At 36.7% G+C, this 21,614-nt stretch overlaps 1 protein-coding gene across 1 annotated transcript in view; it reads right to left on the minus strand.

Moving 5' to 3' along the window:
* PREX2 (phosphatidylinositol-3,4,5-trisphosphate dependent Rac exchange factor 2) overlaps positions 1 to 21,614 on the minus strand; it is a 183,203-nt gene that overhangs the window by 93,459 nt on the left and 68,130 nt on the right. The window contains exons 8-16 of the mRNA XM_050891668.1: positions 21,440 to 21,543; positions 14,156 to 14,305; positions 10,475 to 10,619; positions 8,788 to 8,888; positions 4,848 to 4,951; positions 2,852 to 2,901; positions 2,215 to 2,290; positions 1,387 to 1,459; positions 76 to 218 (exon numbers count right to left, since the gene is read on the minus strand). Of these exons, the coding sequence (XP_050747625.1) occupies positions 76 to 218; positions 1,387 to 1,459; positions 2,215 to 2,290; positions 2,852 to 2,901; positions 4,848 to 4,951; positions 8,788 to 8,888; positions 10,475 to 10,619; positions 14,156 to 14,305; positions 21,440 to 21,543 (946 nt within the window). The remainder of the gene's footprint in view (positions 1 to 75; positions 219 to 1,386; positions 1,460 to 2,214; positions 2,291 to 2,851; positions 2,902 to 4,847; positions 4,952 to 8,787; positions 8,889 to 10,474; positions 10,620 to 14,155; positions 14,306 to 21,439; positions 21,544 to 21,614) is intronic.

A 21,614-nucleotide genomic window follows, 5' to 3' on the forward strand; every position in this document is an offset into this window, starting at 1 on the left:
ACACAGTGCTAATTTATTGTTGCAACAACCAATTTCTTTATTCATCAAAGCACACAATCATTGGGTTTCACTCACCAATAATGACTTGGCTATGACATTTTCCACTACTTTCAGATCATGTTTCATGAGTCTGTGCTTCATATTTGACCCTTCCATTTCTTCATCCGCATAAAAACGGAACAGCAGTGGTTCATCTTTAAATTCGCTTTTCTCTAACACTGTATAATACAAACCCACACATATTAATCCTTTTCTTCTTTTGAACTTTTGAGTATCATGTCTTTCCTGAACCATAAAATACTGAACATGCATACACATATTAAATGCTAGCAAACTATTTTTGTGTGTGAATCTAGGGAAATCTTAATTTTTAACATAAACAGTGCTTTTTATTTGGATCCATTACAGATAGGTATCACTAAGCTCATTTTCAACTACAACATCTGGATTCCACCAAGCTAAGGAAGACACATTAGCCTGAAACGGTTTTAGTGAAAATGCCAAGCACAAGGTTTTTTTCTAAAAAGGATTTAAAAACCATGATTTTGAAAAGTTCTGCTGGACAGCTGGTGGAGATGCTCACCACCAAGTTCTGGCACTCTCCGGGTGGTGAAGCATGCCAGGTTCAGTATTAGAAATGGGTTTTGTGAGGATGTGGAAGCAACTAGAACAGCAGACGGATGCAGTTTGTATGTTTAAAAGTCAAAGAAAAAAGAATGAACAGTGCCAGAAAGGAAGTTAATTCTCCCTCCTTCTCTAAACAAGCTGATGAGAAAATCATTTCTTCCTCTCTTCATTTCAGTAAATGACCTACTGCTTCAATCCTTTCACTGAAATCCTCCCTCTGATGGTATTAAATGTGACCTTGTTCACCTCATTTTTGGTACTGCGCATATCTCTGCTCTCCTCTCCCTTCTTCTTTGTTCACTGCTGTCCTTATGATTGTCTCATTTTTCTACAGTCCACTGTCTCCTATTGTCACCACTTCACTTTTTTAAAGTCATGCTCCTCCATACTTCATTCATTCCCCCAAAAATGTCTCCTTTCATTTCTACATGTTTCCTAAATTTTTATCGTCTCATCTGTGCAAACATGTATTACCTGCTTAAGAAATTTCTTTCACAGTGGCTAACAAAACTGCCCCCCCAAATCCTTTAGAGGATGAATTCCTCAGTACATGCTATAAAATTGACTGAAAATAATTTTCAGAGTATACAATAGCTATTTTTTTTCTTGAAGATTGTAGCATAGGCCTCTTCAGCGATACAATGAAACAACTTCCTATCCCTTCTGTATTATCTTTACCAGCGCCTGCATTTCCTTCCAACTATGTAGATAGCATTAAACAAAAGGTAAGCATAGCTTGTACAGAACTTATCTACTTACCATGGTGCATAAACCCATTATCACAAAGAGCTACACCGAATATCATAGCTTCCTCCCTCGTCCGGCAATCCCCCTGTTAAACCATAGCATATTTTTTTTAATATATTTTAATATAGCAGCAAAATGGATTCTGTGCACAATGGCGTAACCTCACAGGGCTGGCAATGGTTGTAGATTACATTTACCATCACCACCTTTATATATACACATTTATAGCATACGTCTAAAACAGTACATACATGTTTATCATAGAATCATACCATAGTTTGGGTTGGAAGTGACCTTTATATAGTATACCTCTTTATAGTTACAAATAAATATGTAAACATTTTAGTAACACTGCATTCTCCATAAAAATTGAACGTAATAGAATCTACAAGTGTCAAACTTTTTAACTTCTATTTTATAAAACTGGTGCATGTTGACTGAGTGAACAGGATACCCTGTTCTTGTTCCTAGTTCGCTTAAAATAACAGAACTGATGGCAGCAAATTGGTACTGACTTTTATCCATCTAGTTAGTAATTTAGAGTTTTTCAGAGCCTATCCATTTCATTTTAAGCCATGAACAATGTTACACACAGCTAAGTCTCATTAAAACATTTAAAGTTCAATTGCAAATAAGGAAGATAAGCACAAAAGGGATGAACAGCATGGCTGCTGACAGCTGATTTCTGTTACTTTACTAGTTTAAGAGGATTACACTTATACACGCTGTTCTAAAAACCCTTACACAAAGTGTTTGCATTTTATTCTGCTTAATACATCACTACCTTTCAAATTAGAATTTAAATGCAAAACGTACATAAATCCAAAGGTGTATACTTGCCTGTGCAATCAACCAGTCTATGAGTTTGTTAGCCATGACCACAGATTTGTAGGTTCTCAAGTGATAATCTTTATCCCTGTTCAAAACAAAACAAAACAATTTTAAAAAATCAAACAAAAACTCAAAAGGGCCTCACAGAAAAAAAACTTGTATTTTATAAACAAGTTAGTGCAAGCATGAATCGAGCATTTTGTAATGGTTCAGAAGTTGCCTCTGGAGTGAAATAGCAAGTCAAACCTTTCAGTGTAGATAGAAAGGAGGACGCTGATCATATCTTACTTGGGCGATAACGTCACTGGAGTATAAAGGCAGTTGTTTTGTTACAGCTGGGTCTCTCCAAATGAGGTAATGGAGTGTTAATGAAGGAGTGTATTAATATATACAGTAAGCATATAAGCATATCCATCAGAACCTAGAAGGCTCTAAAAGTCTGTAAAAAAAGGTCATATTGAAAAGAGTTTGCAGTCATTTAATGATTCAGTTATGCTTTTTGTCTTGATAGCCCTTCAATCTTGTTTGATTACTCCAAAGAGACCAATCTTGAAAGGATGGGTTAGGTTCCTACATTCAAACACAGTATCTTCAGATTATATACTTCTTCCGAATGACCCTCTAAGTATTTCCCAATTGGACTCACCTAATTACTGGGGTAAACAGACTGTGAAGGCGACAGTACAGTCGTACACCCTGTTAAAGAGAAAGATGAGGTTAGTTAACCACACGTTCACACCACAGAGAACACAAGAGGAATGGACACAGTAAGGAAGCCTATGTGTTCTAAATGCTCTTCATTTAGATAGTTAAAAAAGTCTGTTCAAATTTCTGTATGTTTTCATGTGCCAAAACTTAATAATTCCAGATAACAATATTGATGAATAAATGTTGTGGTTTAACCCCAGCCAGCAACTAAGCACCACGCAGCTGCTCAGCCCTCCCCACTCCCAGTGGGATGGGGAGGAGGATTGGGGAAAAAAAGTAAAACTTGTGGGTTGAGATAAGAACAGTTTAATAACTGAAGTAAAACAAAATACAATACTACTACTAATAAAAAAAATTATAATAATAATAGTAATGAAAAGGAATATAACAAAAAAAAAAAAAAAAAGAGGGAGAAATAAAACCCAAGAAAAGACAAGTGATGCACAATGCAATTGCTCACCACCTGCTGACCAATGCCAGAGCCATGATCCGCCCCTCCCGGCCAACTCCCCCCAGTTTATATACCGGGCATGACGTTCTAGGGTATGGAATATCCCTTTGGCTAGTTCGGGTCAGCTGCCCCGGCTCTGCTCCCTCCCAGCTTCTTGCACACCTGCTTGCTGGCAGAGCATGGGAAACTGAAAAATCCTTAACTTAGGATAAGCGCTACTTAGCAACAACTAAAACATCAGCGTGTTATCAACATTATTCTCACACTAAATCCAAAACACACTGTACCAGCTACTAAGAAGAAAATTAACTCTATCCCAGCCGAAACCAGGACAATAAATTATGAGAAAGAAAACATTTCCAATCTAGTCTAAGCTTCACTGAGACACATGCAAGAAGGATTAGCTTTAACGTAGCATTCAAAAATTCTGAAGGTATAGTACTTTGAAAGAAAAGTACACAAAACCTGAAAGATAAAGCAATGTTTCCGTGCATTAAGGTTCTCCCAATCACTGGTTGCTATTCTACACACAAAGTAAAAAACACTGCATTTGATTATATGCATCGATACTTTACTTACAAATTGAAATGATAACTAACCAATAAACTTTAGAAAAAAAAAAAAGGAGAAAAATTCAAAGATTGGAAACGTTTTCAATTAAAAACAAAAAATAAAACATTTGGAGGAGTTTAAGAAACTACCATCAGAAAACTGTATTTTAAAAAAGAAATCACATTAGTATTACCTAGCAGCCTATCAAAAAACATGTATGTTTAGAACATGCAAGAAGAACCATGTATAACAATTAAAAGTTGTGTCAAATTAGATTCCATCCTACTTTGCTGTGCCTGGTAGTTCAGTATTGAAGATTCTTCTAGATATACCTTACATTAACAAATGCCAGCAGAAAAGTGAGTGACACTGTGATGTAATACCCAAATGCTGACATTTTCTACCACCTCAAAATCATGAAAAGTTTGAATATTAATGAGTTTAAAGGCCACTTTGTTCAATCATTTTGTTATGCTCAGTAGTGCAGATGGATAGCACTACCTATCTGTGTTTAAACATTGACGTGACTGCAGATTTACTGCCTTGTTAAGGCACTAAAAAAAGACACTCAGATTTAAGAGGAAATTAAAACCAAGTTTCTACATATAGCTTCATATCTAATAAAATGGCCTGAAAAATACAATAGGCTGAAACGCCAGCTTCAGAATCACCCAGAAACACAGGCAATGCATCCTGCATATGAAACTATTAAATAACAATAACTAAAAAATTACAAACTTTAATTTTGTATTTAAAATGTGTAACAACGAGCCAAAATCTTCCCTTACAAATGGAAAACTGAATTTGATTCACAAATATAGACAGGCAAGTGTGAGGGTATGTTGTTTATCCTAGCATAGTATTTTACTTTATTTTTCAAGCAGAACCTCCATGTGTTCTTCTTAATAATAGCAAATATTCTATTCTGTACCTTAGAGATCACATCCTGCATCTCATTTCTGGGGTAGTATGTTCCATCATCGTATCGGAATCTGTACAGCATGTGTTCAGGTTTGAATTGGTGTTTATCTGTAACTAAATTAAAAAATCATGTATTGTTAGGTGACTTTCTGAAGAAATCAACAAGAGAGAAGAGGGCCAACATCACTTCTTCTAATAACAGCCCATTACACAGCAATAGGCAGATTTCAGACACGGAGGGCTGGAAGTCCAATTAGATCATCTGCCCTAAGTTCCTTTATGTCGCTGGTGACATATTTCTCACAACGTTTAAGTAGTTCAGAAGAAACCAAACAATTTCAAGTCACAGGGCAAAGAATAAGACAGACAAACAGGCAGGGAGTAGCCTGAAAAATTAGGCACTCAAATCTTTCTAGTCTTCAGCGCTTTTGCAAAGCTTATCACCAAATAGCCAAATAAAGCTTCTTTTGCAACTATTCATATTATTGTTCCACATTATTCTCTATTCTAATTCTTGCTGAGGCCAATCTCAGATGAGCCAGTAAAGATATGAACCCTCCACAACACATCTGACCAGTCTTGTACTGGGGAGGAAAGGGAGAGGGAACATCTTCCTCTATACATAGCCAGCTGAAGGTCTTAAGTGCAAGGGACCGGCAATCATTATGAAGGTGTTGATAATCCATTTCCCCAAAGACCCACGAAAAAGGATCTTAACGCGTGGATTTCCAGAGTTTCACAAGATTCCAGCAACAAACCTCACAACTTCAAGTGTTTTGTCAAAACAGTCATATCGTATGAGACAAAACTTCTCCTGGAAATGGTACTACAGCAAGTCTTTCTGAAAAACAGCTGATTCATTTGATGGCTGAGGACAGCACTAGGCACTAGCACCACCGTAGGATAACTGTCTTGTATTAATTACTGTTTTGCTTGCAGATGTAAGCTTTAATTTTGAAGCTAAATTTGCATGCTATCAACTGATAAAGGAGGGTACTGTAATGTCTTCATTAATCAGAGTAACAGGCCTGACAGTGTTAGGTAATTCTTCTGTGCATGCCTTCCTGTACCAAGTGATTAGACCATCATACATTATTCTCTTCAAAAAATTTAGCTACGCATCATAAACTTTGTATAGTAAGGTGCCTTCTGTCTGCATCGTTTTTCATGCTCCTTCAAGCTCTTCAGTATCTCCACACATCATCTGATACATGGACATAAAAACTGGAATTCATATATTAAGTAGTTTCACCAGTGTCACGTGCAAGAGCAAAATAACTTCTCTACCTGTATTTGATATATCTACTAATAGTAAACCCCAGGACACTATTCCAGTTGCTTGAACTGATGGTTCACGCTAAGGTGATTATCCAAAATAACCCCTAAGCTCTTTTACATATCATTGCTTCTCAGTACATCAGATATAGACTACAAAATTTTCACATATAATGCCTAGTATAAGTATCTAAATGAATGTTAATGGATTGTGACCATTTAACTCGGGAAAAAAGTATCTTCTAGTTCGTAATTAAAAAAATTTCCTACTGTTGAAGAAAAAAATATATTCCACTAGATTAACACACATTAAGAGTTTTTAAAACCAGCAAGTACAGAAAATAGAAAAATCACAACCAGGACAGTATTGCCTAAGGCCAAATTGTTCCTCACTGTTACAGAGATGCGCTGGGAAGGAACCAGGTCTAAAAAGCACCTTTCCTTTCTTGCATGCCCATGACGAACAGAGCAGGCTATGCCCTCTAGGAACACAAGCACCACTCTGTCTTTGCAGCCCCTACTGACACACAGTGCACCAGAAATTAAGGAAGCAGGTCCACAGAGCTGGCACATCCTGAGTTTCAAACACTTAAAGCTGTAAAACGCTGCATTACCACTTAAATAAGGAACCCCAAGTTGTCTTGTGTGTCGCTCCCAACAATGTACCTACATTTTGTGTTGGGACAGATATTTACATGGCACACACTAAGAAAAGGAAACAGATCCAGGTTTAAACTGGTCTTTTCTTTTACTTTTTTTGCCAGGGTAATTTTGACTCAGATCAGTACAGCAGTCCAAGAAACTGCACAGCCACATAAATACCTATTCATTTTAAAACTATCTGATATTCAGATTATTTTTGTAACTACAAAACTCCCTACTGCCTTGAGAGGAAGCTTGCATCTCTAATCATCATCAGCGGCAGCACGTGACTGGACAAAGTATCTCAGCCCATTGGCTGATATAAGTCATTTCAGATATTAGAGAATGCCACCAGGTGGATTTAAAATAGCAACATACAAACAGATTTTTCCCTTTTGCAAAACTGGGGCGGGGGGGGGGGGAACCAACAAGGAAAAACCGTAACTTTTCTACTTGCAAGAGTTCACACACCAGGAAGTAAAACAATGCCCATCACAACATGGGTCTGGCATTGCTAGAGTGAAGCCCAGTGCAATGAAAATAATGGCCAGCACAGTGAATATGCAAAGTCTAACAAAGCCCTCTACAACATTTGCAATGTGAATAACAGCCAAACTTTCTTTCTCCCTTGCTCCCTCAGTGAAAACAGATGGTTCATTCAACTTTATTTTAAGAATTCTATTTTCACTGAACCACAGCTGGATCCACTATTCAAAGTAGCATGTCTGGCTCACATTTCTATGCTCTAATATAATTACCCTTTTATCTCATGAAATTACACAATATTCATTTAACTCTGTATTGAGAAAGTCTATGAGCATATTTGGGATATAAATTACAAGATCAGGAGAAGAATCTTTGGCAACAGAATCATTCCATTGAAAACAATTCTGTGTGTGTAGTAAACATAATAGCATCTGACATTTGAATGATGGTGGAGGAAAATCATGTAGACTGACATTAAAGAATTAAAGCCTACATGACTACTGATGAATAACTTTAATGTTTTTCCTCCTACTCTGCGTATGTTTAAAATGCACACAGCTAAGTGGCACTCTGTTACTCCCACTTTCTTTCCAGTCAAGGACACTGAAAACATCGTGGCAAAGAACTTAAAAAGCTGGCTGAAGTATAGAAGTATTAAAATGTATATTATCAATTATTCCATCTAAATTTATACCCTGGATCTATGCTGGAACAGTAGCTAACTTCACAACTGTTTTACTATTTGTTTTTTTAAGTGACTGTACCTATTGTAAGCCAAACATGCCTTCAAAAACAGAAGTTTCTCCAGTTCGCTTAAATGGTCCTGTTGGACAATACCTTGTAAAAGGGACAGAGATGAAGACCTGCTCTGGTTAAGAGAAAAATGTTGCCAATGCAAGTTACCTCCAGAAATCAGACCTTCTTACTGGCTCAAAAACTGAACCATTTCAGTGATACTTCCCTCCAGAATGAGCTAAACGCAAATAGTTGATTGAAAGTTTCAGCATAAAAATACCAGTTTTAGTAACTATACAATGTAGTGAAAATAAGGCCTTAAAATTCAAAAGATTAAACTGTTGAGTTCTAGGCTGGATTCCACCAGCTCCACTTGTAATATCTAACAGATGAGCACGCACATTTATCAACAGTCAACTGTGACTCACTCTCTTCTACAACTCTTAGTTGAACGTGTATCCCTAAAAAGCCTGGCCTTAATAAAAGGTTTAAATCCTTAAAAGCAGTCTACCATTCTCTGTTCCCCCAGAATTTATTTTTGCTTACAAAAGAATAGCAACATTTCTCTAGGTCTCTGTTTGCAATGTTGTGATCCCAACAGCATAGATGTAATCTGATTAAATCAATGGAGCCTCTCCCAGTAAATCTGCTAGGCATGGACAATGGCCCCATGAGGTCCCTGCAAGGATATAATGCAGATTCAACAAGCTGTCTCGCGTTAACAAGACCATCTTTTTGTCAAACAAAATTAAGTCCACTCTAATTACAACAATTACCTTGAAAACAAGCAAGTTAAAATTAATTATATTTACCGTGATGGATAATGCCATTCTCTAATAAAGCTTGGCCAAGATGAACACCTTCTTCAGACTTGTGTATCTCTCCAATTTCCAACAACCAGGACACAAATTCACTGAAATAAAAACAGGTACAAAAATCAAACTTTAAATGTCATACCACCAGATCTACTACATTTCCCTCTCAGTTACTAGTGTTTCTTACCAACCTAGTAAGTGATTCTTAAGCCTAATGATCTTCAGAATGTCATGCCACCTTTAAAAAAACCACTCATTTCAACTTCTTTATTATTTTGACATAAAAATATATGGTTTCCCTTGAGATATCTTTTCTTTTCTGCTCAGAAGTTTTACCTGCATAAAGTTTACCTTGCACGTGGTGAAGACTTTCCATGTTTTCTGGGATTTCCTAAACCAGCATAGCCACATTTGACCAGACGGTCAAATCTAAGGCAATCCCAGGCATACCTACTGCACCTGCCCAGGGCAGATATGCCGTGAAGGCAGAACATAATCGCAGTATGATAGAACAGTAGGCCTGTTACTTCCAAGGTGTGTCAGACACATTGACATCCTCAGCATATACACAAAGTATATACTGCATGTGCAGGAAATGCCTGGCTTGTATCACAATAAACCTGATGCAGTTCAGAGACATCGAATTTATAGCATGTAAGATATTTGCATGTGTGTTACAAATCAAAAGAACAGTGTAGTGAGGTAGTGCAACATTCACATTCATGGGTTTTAACTGGTGACCCAGGGACCAGCAAAAGCATACTTCAAAACGGTCCACTTCAAAGATAGCATAGAAAAGCAGCCATTTGATGGTAGATCTGAATGTTTCACACATGGCTCCTGACCATGAGTGTATTCTTTACCTGCTTCCAACAACTTCACTGAGGGAACATGATTCAACCACAACTCAATCATTAATCTTAATCCTGGTTTCAATTCTCATCAGCTATGTGACTTCTGACAGCACATGAAAATCTCCGAAGTTTCATTTCCACTTTTGAACCTAGTGGTGAGTATCTTCACTACAATGCGTTTGTGTAAAACGGTCACTGTACTTTGTAAAAATACTTTCCATACTTAACTGTCTTATGGTCAAATGAAATAAGTGATAACCCGTCCACCCCTCAAACTAATTTGTTTGTCATATACACATTTTTAAGGTACCTATTGCTTTCTCTTTCTCTTGCATTCAGTATTCTTAAGCCATAGGTATAATATGGCATTATAAAGATCTTCCTGATAACAGAGGTAAATTTTTAAAAATGTGAACTTCATTTAGTAACTCTGTCCCTGACATTCAGGCAAGAGAAGCACAGAAACAGTTTTAGAGAGAGATTTTTTTTTTTTTAAGTGGAATAAAGCAAATTTGATACGCTAAACTAGACATTTCAGAGACAAAATGCATTAAACATGTCAGGAATTATTTCTTTAAAGAAACTCTTTTAGTTGATGCATTTTCATATTTTCAACATGCCTTTGCAGCCTTGTCCCTTTAATAAAGCTACTTTGGAATACAAGTACACATCCTTAAATCTCAGGCAGACCAATGTACATTTTGGCTAAATTCTGGGAGGCAAATAGGCCTAACAGACATTACAAATAAAGCGTGGTTTGCGGAGAAACCCAAAGATGTAAAATGTGGTTTTAGCTGGTTAAAATTCATGCTATAAAATGCATATAATACCTTCCAAGAAAGCATTTGGGGAAAGTGGTTAATTTCCTCTTCCGGTCTTTGATGAGATTCCCTTGTTTGCACATCATTTTGTACAGTCTTTCTCCTTGCTCAGAGATCATCACCCAAGTGTCCTGTTCCATGCCCAATTTTAAACCTGCCAAAAATGCATTAAAATTTTATGAAGCGATGTTGCCATTATATTTCAGTATCTTCCCCAAAATGGAGAAGCAATAACAATATTTTACGTACAAAAATGTAAAGGAACTGTTTTCCATTATTTTTCTCAAAATCAATTTAAACCATGAACATCTGATCTTCATAAAGCATAATCAAATGATACTTTTAAGTTCCTCATAGTGAAGTTAAACTGTCACTATATCGACATCACCATTGCTATTGTAGTAATAAATACTAACGCTATGATTTTCAGACTTCAGTATATGAACATTTGCAAGGGAGTAGTCGTGTCTTCACATGTTTAAAAGAAAAAGGCTTTGGTTTTGCTCTTACCATGAGATAATAAAAAAGTTTTCATGTAAAGGAAACTTTTTCAAATTTCCAATTAATAGTAACTAGTTATCTATTACACATTTGTTAGTTTCACATAAGATTAATTCACCCCTTTTCCACAAAAGCATATATACAACTTGATTTTTTTATTTGCTTTAGAATTTTTTCAACAACAGAAAGCTATCAAGGGTTTTATTTCAATATTTCTTACTGGTTTATTTTTTCCTGTTTCTCTTGCTGAGAAAATCATTATGTTTTCTGAGTAACAGATGATCAAAACCAGTTTTTGTTGAATTATGCATCCTCCTGGCCACTCACAGAAGCTTGTGCTTCCAATGAATACCACAGACCTTCATATCCCATGTGCTTTCCCAATAAACAATTATTAAGTCTGGAAAAAAACACACATTTCTGGAATGTCTTGTGTACATGTTCTCAGTTTCTGTTCAGATGTTCACATTTTTAAAACTATAACTGTACATATTCAATCTGAGTAATAGTCTGCTACTACTTTAATTCTGAAAATATAGCCAGAAAAAAAATGTACTTGTCATGAGAAAACGCTAACAATGGTACTGGACACAGATAGATGAGTGTCTCTCATTATCCATGAACCAGATAGTGGTGGTGCCACAGATAAACAGATAAAATTTGATGTATTCCCAGGAAAAGAAAACTTAACCAATATACTACTTTTGGAACTTATAGGATGTTGGTGCTTTTATTTGTATTGACTGTTTGAATCAGGTCATCACAGCATCATCAGCCTTAAAGATGATCGCCTTTTAAATAAATTTCTAACTTGCTGAATGCCTCAGGTGGTTACAGAAAAGACCCAAAACTGACAGAAAGACTTCCTAGCAAAAAGTTTCCAATTCAGCTTGATTTCTCCTAGCAAGAAAATACAATCTGTAAAGTGGTCCTAGTTGATAATTCAATTACAACTGCTGAAATCTCTGCTAAAGTACTTCATTCAGGGCATTCTCTCCCTTTTGCTCAGCTTCTGCTATATGGATTCCAAATGAAAGTATAGGTTGATTTTCTCCAAGTACACTGAATCTCTCAGTCTCCCAACACGAACAGCCCAGCAAGCCCCAGTTACACAGCACACTCAAGCTGTATTTCCATGCCTCACTCCTGCTCCACATGCTGTATTTACCTAGTCTGGAGATCGCTGCAATTTGCCATTCTGTGTGAGATGTGGGGTCTACAGCACCACTACGAAGAAATGCACGAGCACATGCAGCACAACCACGAGGGAGTCACTCACATGAGCCTCACTCCTAGCCCAAGAGATCTGGGAAGTGTGTTCATTTGATTGAGTTTGTCTCAGACTTGCAAAGGAGATAAAACACTGTTCTCACATGTGCAGTCACTTAGACTTCAGTGGAATTGCCTGTGTATATATACACACACGAACAGGCTCCATGTCTTATTAAGTAAACATACAATTAAAGCATATTTATGTTCACAGTAACAGGAAAGTGTTATAGCTACATTTAGATACAGTATTTGAATTCTAAAAAGATAGCTGTTTGGTTCCCGAGTCATTTGGCAACTTGACTGCAATTAAGTTGATGCATCCTGCTTTGCAAGAGGTGTTTATACAGATATTTTGAAAAAAATCACCGTGCTGGAGGAGACAGATAAATTTATAAGTTGATACAGTAACAGAGATATTCAAGAAATGCTTTTGAAGATGCTGTGTTGCAAACTGAGTCTAAGTGTGTACCAAATCCTCTTCTCTTTCTTTCATGGTTGTCTCCTTGGTGGCAAACCTATTGAGAACACCAGGAGCTGAAAATTTCCCCGAATCTTAGGATGCTAAAATCCCAAGACATGGCTTGACTTTGGGATGGCTACCTCAGACCTCACGCTTGGCAAGATTTAGCTCAAACTCACCTCTACTACCAGCTGCTCAATAGTATAGTGTGAAATAGTAAGAATACATCAACGTAAAATACTCCTACTTACTCTTTCTGTTTCTTACGTAAAAGTATCAAGAGTCTAAGGGAGCCAAGAAACTTAAGAGTGAAGTGGCATTTGTTAAAAACCTTTTCAGCCAGTTCCAGACAAGGCCCTATACAGAAGCAGACAAACCTGGTTTTTGTTGTATTTGACACCACCTCTACCACATTACTTTTTCATTTGTTATTTTTAAAATGTTGAGTTTTGAGACCTCCAAGGCGTCTTTTTAGCTTTTCTACTATTAATTCCCGATGGCACTATCAATTAGCCAGTGCTCAGACACCCCAGTTGAAACTCTGGTCCTACAGCAGATGTTCTACAAACATCCAGTATTCAACTTTAAAAGACCAAAGAAAGTATTGTTAGTGTCCATTTACAGCAGAGGCACAAAACAACAGCTACTGCAACAGGTGACAGAAAATCTACGCAGACCAGGAAAAGAATCCCAGATCTAACTACAAGGTCATATTTTCTTTGAGTACCAAGGCTCCAAACATCATTACTGATTAGGATATTTTAGCTTGCAAATGAAATTAGCTCCAGAAGATGATGATGCGTTATCTTTCCCTGGTTCTACTTTGTGCTGGGTTCACCTTGAATACATGAGGTTATTCGTGGTTACATTTGAGATCAGGATTATATTTCATCCAAGTATTCTTCCACCTTAATTCAGTTATTCAGAAAGACAGTGGTTTGCCAATGGTGATTTCTTACTTTCTTGGGTAGTGGAGAATACATCAAAGATGGTGTTGTGGGTATATTCTGTACCATTTCATGTTGGATCATCTGCATGAAGATCCAACACAGAAAACCTGCTCATTTCAGTGATTCAGATGGCCAGTCACAAAAGGGAATCAATGCATACAAATCCCACAAGGCATTTAGGATAGACCCTCATATACCACAAACCATAACAGAACACAGGCCTCAATGAAATTATGACAATTTATACTGGTTGAGGATAAACTGTAAAATCATAGATGAAATCATCTCCCCATTTCCACAATAGCATTCACTATCAGCATACATGACTCAAGCCATTATGCCCTTCCCAGTAGAAGTTTGATTTATTTTTCCCAAGCGGGTATTCATAAACCTTCAGCTGAACCTGACACCACAAGTTTGCCTAGCAGCTGGTTTTGCTTTATATCTCAACATAAAAATACAGCATGGCTTTCTGGCAAAGCAACACAAGGAAGTTTATTAACCTACCTTTTCTTCTCTCTCGCTCTTTCAAAATAGCTTCCAGCCATTCTTGCTTCTCTTCAGGGGTTTTTGCCATGCATACAAACCATTTGTTCTTTGCTGTGTTGTGGATCTTCCAGCCATTAATAACAGTGTGGCCGCTGCTGTGATAGTCAGCTGGGAATAGATAAAATGGCTTAAAGAGCACCAATTCTTAAAAAAGCAGTAGTTGTTACAATTATTAAGAACTCTTATCATTACACATAAAGCTCAGGAAATACAGAAGAATAAAAATGAATTTAAAGTTATCTGTGCTGCTTGTGAACTATGTTGTTCTTTAAAGCTGTACTTTAACTTTTAGTAAATAATGTCCTTTTTAAAATGTAACAGAGAATTGCCTAGCATATGGAAGAAGGTATAAACTCAACACTAAAACAGGCAGAGTCCTATTAAAAGAACAGATCACAGTACTTGGAGTACTTTTGTTTGTGTTAAACTGTAATAAATAATTCCTTAAAAAAGCAGCATTGTGGTTTTGCCCCTTAAATTACTCAGAGCTGCTGTGCTGATTGAATGATTTACTATTAAATTTAAAAAAGGACTAAATATACAGGGGGAAAAATACAATTTCCATTTGACAAGCAAGCAAGTCATATATATTTGACGTATCTTTACTGGTTACCTGAATAAAGAAATATCTACACTTACTTGTTTAAACAAACTGAAATATAATACAAGATTTACTCTGATTTCAAAAAAAAAAAAAAGCATCAACCAAATGCATAATTTTTGAAATATGTTCCTAACAACCCTATGTTCAGTGTGCACATTATAGGAGAGAGGTAACAATTGCTGATGTTCTTAGATATCTTGAACTTCTGACTCTTAACATGTAAACCACTATGCTATAAAAATCACACAATTTACCATTTATTACTCTTTCTTTACTTCTATAACATTTGATTTTAACATGCTAGTCCATAAATCTTATTCAGAAATTAGCTAAACAAACTTCCTCTCCAAAACTAACACCCTTGAATATCCTTCACTAGGATTACATGCGTGTCCTGGGGGAAAATTTGTGAGGCATAAATGCCTCATGATAAATACATTTTTTTGCACAAAATACAGATTAAAACTACAACTAGCAACTACCATACAAAATATTAAGAAAATCAAAGGTCAATATTTTCTCACCACAAACTTTCATTAAGAGGCAAGAACGTCCTAGGGCCAGCCCTGAACTACTGTAATAACTACAGAGCTTTTTACTTTGTAAATACTTTTTCATAATTCAGCCCTGTTTTGTATAATGAGATGGGATTTTACAAAAGTGAAACCCTTGCTGAAATGCTTGCTAAGATTTATCATAAATCTCAGCAGACATGCCAGTATCCTTTCAATAACTCTGCATTTTAATTAGATGGAAAGCAGCCAAGCTTTGTATACTGGGCTGGGAAATGTCAGGAACCACTAGAAAATCATGAGGCTGATGGCTAATTTCTAAACCAACAAAACTTTCTAGTACTCAAAGTGTATAAGAAAGTGCAAGCAAGTCTAGGATGAGGAAAAAAATGAAGTTATTTTTGCAACATCATGTGTATACCACGTATCTATTTATCATATTTTTATTCACATAACTTATGCATAATATCCTTTGTCCCTTTAAAAACACTGTTTCTTGAAAACTAGCCATCATATCACTCATGCACTGTCAGAAAATCAGAGTCAAAAGTCAGGGAAAAGAAAGAAGCGTCAGACAGAAGCTCTCAGCTGACAGACTACAGCCCTTTGGAGATCAGAGGCAGGAGCACTACTGGAGGAATGAAGGTTAAGGTCCCTTTGTATTATTTAAGCATATACTTATAAACCTTGCAATATGGTACTAGCTGCACCTTTTTGTTTATTTAAGTTAGAGGTTAATACATATAAAACTACAGGGTGATATTTTTCCTGTGGTTTTTGTTACCATATATCTATCATCACAACATCCATGTTATGTAAGGAAATATTATGATCTCTAATGCAGTGAACCGTAGCAGTTAAAATTGTGGCCAAAAAAAATTTAAAAAATGATGGCTCAGACTCACAAATGGATTTAGATCCTCCCATTTCACTCTGGACAGAAATTTGCTGCCAACTTAGTAGTTTAATTCAGAAAAAATGGCTCATCCAGCCATTTGAATATCTCAATGTAGAGATGACATTTTAAACATGCAGCTTCCTTGGCATCTGAAGGTCTGTAACTGCAGGGCCAAGAGCACTGGCAGTTTGACCACGTGTATCTCATGCCACTACAAACTCACTGAATTCTGTGAAAAGCCCAATCACCTAGCTAGGTACCAAGACTGCCTAATGTATACAGATGGCAGTGAGTTCAGGTGGAGGAAAATGGGTAGCTATCACCCAATTTTGCAATAGTAACCCACTCCTGTGACACCCAGCTTAACTCCAACCTCTGCCTGTAACTGCAACACCCCTGCTTTCTCTTTTGCTCCCTGTGTTCCCCATGACTACAATGCTCCAAGGCTCTTGTGAGCAATTTGTTCTCCCCAAAACACCCATGCCCATAGTCTCCTGAAGAGCATTTCAGCATTACACTATCATCCCATATAAACTCATACCTTTTTTGAACTGGCTATTGGACAAAATCTGATCAAGAGCTGCAGACGTGCTGGCCAGCCAGCCAGGAGGTATGCATGTTCTGACTGGCCAGCTGCACATGATATATGCACACTCTTCACATCAAGGCAATCACAGCTGCCAGTCAGGCTAAACAAATGATTTGCAAACCTGACATAATGGTTACAAAAGGAAGAAGAGCATGAGACTTCAAGTTGCTCCATGCAAAGTCTGAACAAGCATGCTTAACAAATCATTAAGCCTCCAACATCCCAAGAAAAGGTGATGAAAGATGACATCATCTTCTAATGGTACTTGGTAATACATTAAAGCTTGTAATTTGAAGTGTAATATATTGTTCAAAATTCAAGACTCAAATCTTTGAGAGATGCATAAGAAGCAATTTGTTACAGCCATATACAATAGAATTTTTTTCTTCCCTTAAAAAAACCAAACAGAAATCTCTGTATTGAAGTATTTCTAAGTTTCTCAGACTTCAGCTTCTTAGGAGTACCGATGCTTAGAAATACCAAGGAAATAATTGCTGCATAATATCAATTCCCTTCCTCCTCTGTATACTTTTTGATGCAGTCTCTGGTTACTGTTATCATGTAGTGTTTCTTCTATTTCATGCCTCATTTCAAGACAACAGGGGACAGAACTAATATAGTATAAGCAACCATAAATCTGGTATTTCCTAAGTCTCAAGTGCTTGTCTTCATAAACTAAATAACATTCATTTAATGGCTGGTGAATGCCTTCAGAAACACACTTTCCTCTCAAAACTGAATTTTAAAAACTAAATACAGAAAAAAACATCATAATATATCCACCTTTCTAATACTTGCAAGTGGTTGTGTAGCTACATTGTTTTAAGAACACAAATAATCTGCCCTGATAAGTAATATGCATTCCACTTTAATCAGTGCAATCAAAAAAAGGCAGAGTGCTTCACGATGCTGAAACGAAAAAGAAAGCTTACACCAACTGTACTGCTCAGCCAAGCCCTAATTTCATCAAAGAAAAATTGCTTTTCAGAAAAAGCTTTGTTAATTTCTGTAGGCATGTCATTAGCATGACAATAAACCACACCGGGAATCTGTTTTCCTATTTCTATGCTTCTACTTACAAACAATGAAGACTACATTCCTACATCTATCAACGCTGAGAGTAAATGCTCTCAGTTACCCTGTTCCCTGGAGCCCTATGGTTCCTTATATCAAGTGAGCAGAGGATCCCAAAATCTACAGTAAAGAACTGTGGAAGTATCATCTAGACTCAAAAGTCTTTAGTGTCTATAAAGAGACCCAGGAAGAGTACATGCAAAAGACTCATGCATAGATATGAAAATATAAGCACTCTGCACTCAGACCTTCCACTCTAAATTAAGAATTATAGAAAGTGATAGGTAATAGATGATTGAGGAGAATAAAATAACACCAAAAAAAGCACATGCAAAGCTAATGTGAATGAGGCTCACATGACCAGATTACTACACTTGGGAATGAGATGAGTCAAAAAGAACACAGCAGAATAGTACCGGGTTACAGTTCAAACGTGGATGACTACAGGGGATGAGAAACAAGACATCTGGGTGCAACAAATGAGAACAGTACAGAAACCAAGACAGAGGAAGGTTAAAGAAGGGCAGCATGATCTGAGTGAAAGAAAAAGTATCAGTGTGAGGAGAGGGAATACACTTCTGACTACAAGGAAGGAAAACAGGTTTAAAAAAAAAAAAAAACATTAAGGGGGGTGGGAGTGGCAAGAAAGGGCAGAAAGGTGCCACAGGCCAGGGAAATAAACCAGACATTTCCATATTTCAAAGAGAACCATAGAAAGGAGGGATGAAATAGCAGTAATTACAAGAAAAAAATTATTTTAGGGTATTGGATGAACTGAAATGGAGAACATGGAAAATGTGGGGATATGGAAGAAAAAGCAGATAAGAATAATCATAGAATCCCAGAATAGTTTGGGTTGGAAGGGACCTTTAAAAGGTCATCTAGTCCAATCCCCCTGCAATGAGCACGGACATCTTCAAGTAGACCAGGTTGCTCAGAGCCCCGTCCAACCTTGAATGTTTCCAGGGATGGGGCATCTACCACCTCTAATAATCTAGAAATCAAAATAACCAAACCATTAACTGATGTCTCAGAAGTGTGGAAAGGAGGACAGAATTTAGATTATATAATATATATATTATATTATATATATATGACGGAATATATAAAAGTGACAAGATTTGATATGGCTCAGGAGAGCAAGTGGGAAGGAAGCATGATAGCCTCCAGTACTGTGTGCAAGGCTATAGGAAATGGGGACGGCAGCAAAATTTCCTGTGGGTGGAGGAAATTAGACTACTGGTGTCCAGAATGGAGAGGAAGACCATTTGTGCTTAGCCAAATTATACTTGAAGATTCATTGAGAAAGAAAACAAACGGGCAGGAAGGAAAATGGACAGTGTGAAAGAGATCAAGGGCTGGATAGCTAGAACAAGCAAATGAAGAAAAGTAGGACAGATTTGAGAAATACAGGATAGTCATGGAAGTAGGAAGGAAGAAATATTTGCTGAAGCCAACACTAAAAGCGTAGCACTATGTGGGATCGGAACCAGTAAAAGAAAAAAGTTACATAATTCTTGGAATATTCATCAGGAAGAAGATGGTGGCTATAAGCTTCTGTGGCCACAGTCACGTCAAGAGTTATAAGTAAAGAGATGCCGTCTTAGAAATTGACATAATGGAAACAGGAAAACTGTCGTTTATTTCAAAAGCATATATAAGAAAGATGAAGGAAAATAAATGAAAGGTAGTCAAACAATACATGGCATAAAAAAATGAAACACTCAACTTTCTTTTTTGCATAAACAAAGTGCTAACTGAGATTTCATACAAATAAAGCTAACAGTTGGGCAGGAATACAGGCCAGAAAAGGGAAATAGCAGGATATAGAATATTGGATAAATTATATTCAAGTCAACAAGGCTTGATGAAATTCATTATAGTGTACTCATAGATATCTCTAAACCACTAACTAAATCGGTGGGCCTGGTGAAGGACATAGCCTGAAACAGATGTCAAGGAGTTCTTACAAAAAATGTCTAGTAAACAAAGAGAATGAATCAAGTGTGACGCCACAGTACTCTACCTTATGTTCAGCATTTTCCACTAGTTTTATCAAGAGCTTAAGTGGTTCAGTAATAACATTGTTTGTTCATGGACCCAAGGCATTGCAAGAGCTTTGGGGAACAAGACATGAATTCTGAATGCTTAATAAATTGTAGAAATAGTAGATAAAATTCAGTACAGAAAAGAAAGTCATTGTTAGGACCTACTCTCAGACATTAACATAGTATAAGATATAATGGGATAGGCACCAGTACTGCACAAAAGGATCTGGTGTGGTATTCTGGAACACAAACTATAAAATTGAAAAATAATGCTCTCAGAAAAGCCAAACAATCCTGGGATTAGTAATAGACATCCCACATGCAACACTACAGTAATTATTCTGTTCTACTTGGCATCAGCGTCAGCTCTGGACACCTCATAATACAAAAGATGCAAACAAACTGAAAAAAAAACAACCTGGAACTCCAAAGGACACAAAAAGTAATAAAAACTTAGAAAACGACCCATGACAAAAGGTTGAAAGACTTAAAAAGAAGAGATGGAGGAGAGACACAACAGCCTTCCAATAAACTAGTTTGTTGCAATAAGAACAATAGAACTTCTCCAAGTCTACCCAGCAGAACAAGAAATGAGCAAACTATTTTGAAAACAAGGAACTCAAGATTAGGAAAAAAAAAAACACCACTTAATTTTTAAGAAATATTTAACTTCTATGAAGGACTTCTATGAAGCTTAATTAATGCTCAATTTTAGAAAGAAATTACATTAAGAAATGCTTGGAATCCATAGTGGATGTAGGGCAAACCTAATGCTATTTTAAAATCAGGAGAAGTAATATATAACTCACAGAAGTTTCCTCCAGACCTACATGTTTGCAATGCCATTGCAAGTTTCCCATATTTTTTTTTTTAGTTTCACATTAGAAAGCCCAAAATGTTTCAGGTTTTCTTTATTAATTGTAAGGAAATAATAATTGTTAAGCTCAAAGGTTAAACTCAAGTTTCCAAAACAAAAATTGACATTTGTAGGAATACTTTGGGTTTTCATTTTTCTAACGTATGTCAGGAAAATTTCAAGCAATCATATGGATTACCCCTAAAGGTACTAAAAAAACCTTCCTTTTTTCTTAAACGCTTATGTTACAATTTCAGCATTTATAGTGTTTGAGGTTTAATTCCAACAGAGGTAACTTTTCCATTTGCTTTTACAAATATATCACATACCTAGGGATAACCTCTTTAAGAATGCTGGAATGCTGTAAAGTGAAGTTAAATATATGATTTCAGTTGAGCAATAAATGTCACTTTACTTTATTACTCTGTTCATGTTAGCATAAAACACTCATCTATGACCGCCCAGCTAATAATGTATGAAAGCAATGATGTGTCACAGAAGCAGAGTTTTGATATGAGCAGACAGCGCTTTTAAAGTGGCATCTTACTCTTTCTTTCCAAGTACAAGGAGCACTCTTCATTCTCAAAGAAATCATGAAGCTGCGTTTGATTTCAGCACCTTGAAAAACTGCTCTGTAAATGAGCAACATAAATACACTCACCTGTTCCATCATCTACATTCTCTACTTCCATCACTTCTGTGTTTATTCTGCCCCGAAAAAGGTAACGGTGGCCATCTGTAGATGCTTTGCTGTTCTTCAATCGCCTGATAAAAGAAAGAGCAGCTGAGCATGTCATCCACCACCTTTTTCTATGTTTCTGCACCACTACCTGTAC

The sequence above is a fragment of the Gymnogyps californianus genome, chromosome 2, assembly GCF_018139145.2.
Source record: "Gymnogyps californianus isolate 813 chromosome 2, ASM1813914v2, whole genome shotgun sequence".
NCBI lineage: Eukaryota > Metazoa > Chordata > Aves > Accipitriformes > Cathartidae > Gymnogyps > Gymnogyps californianus.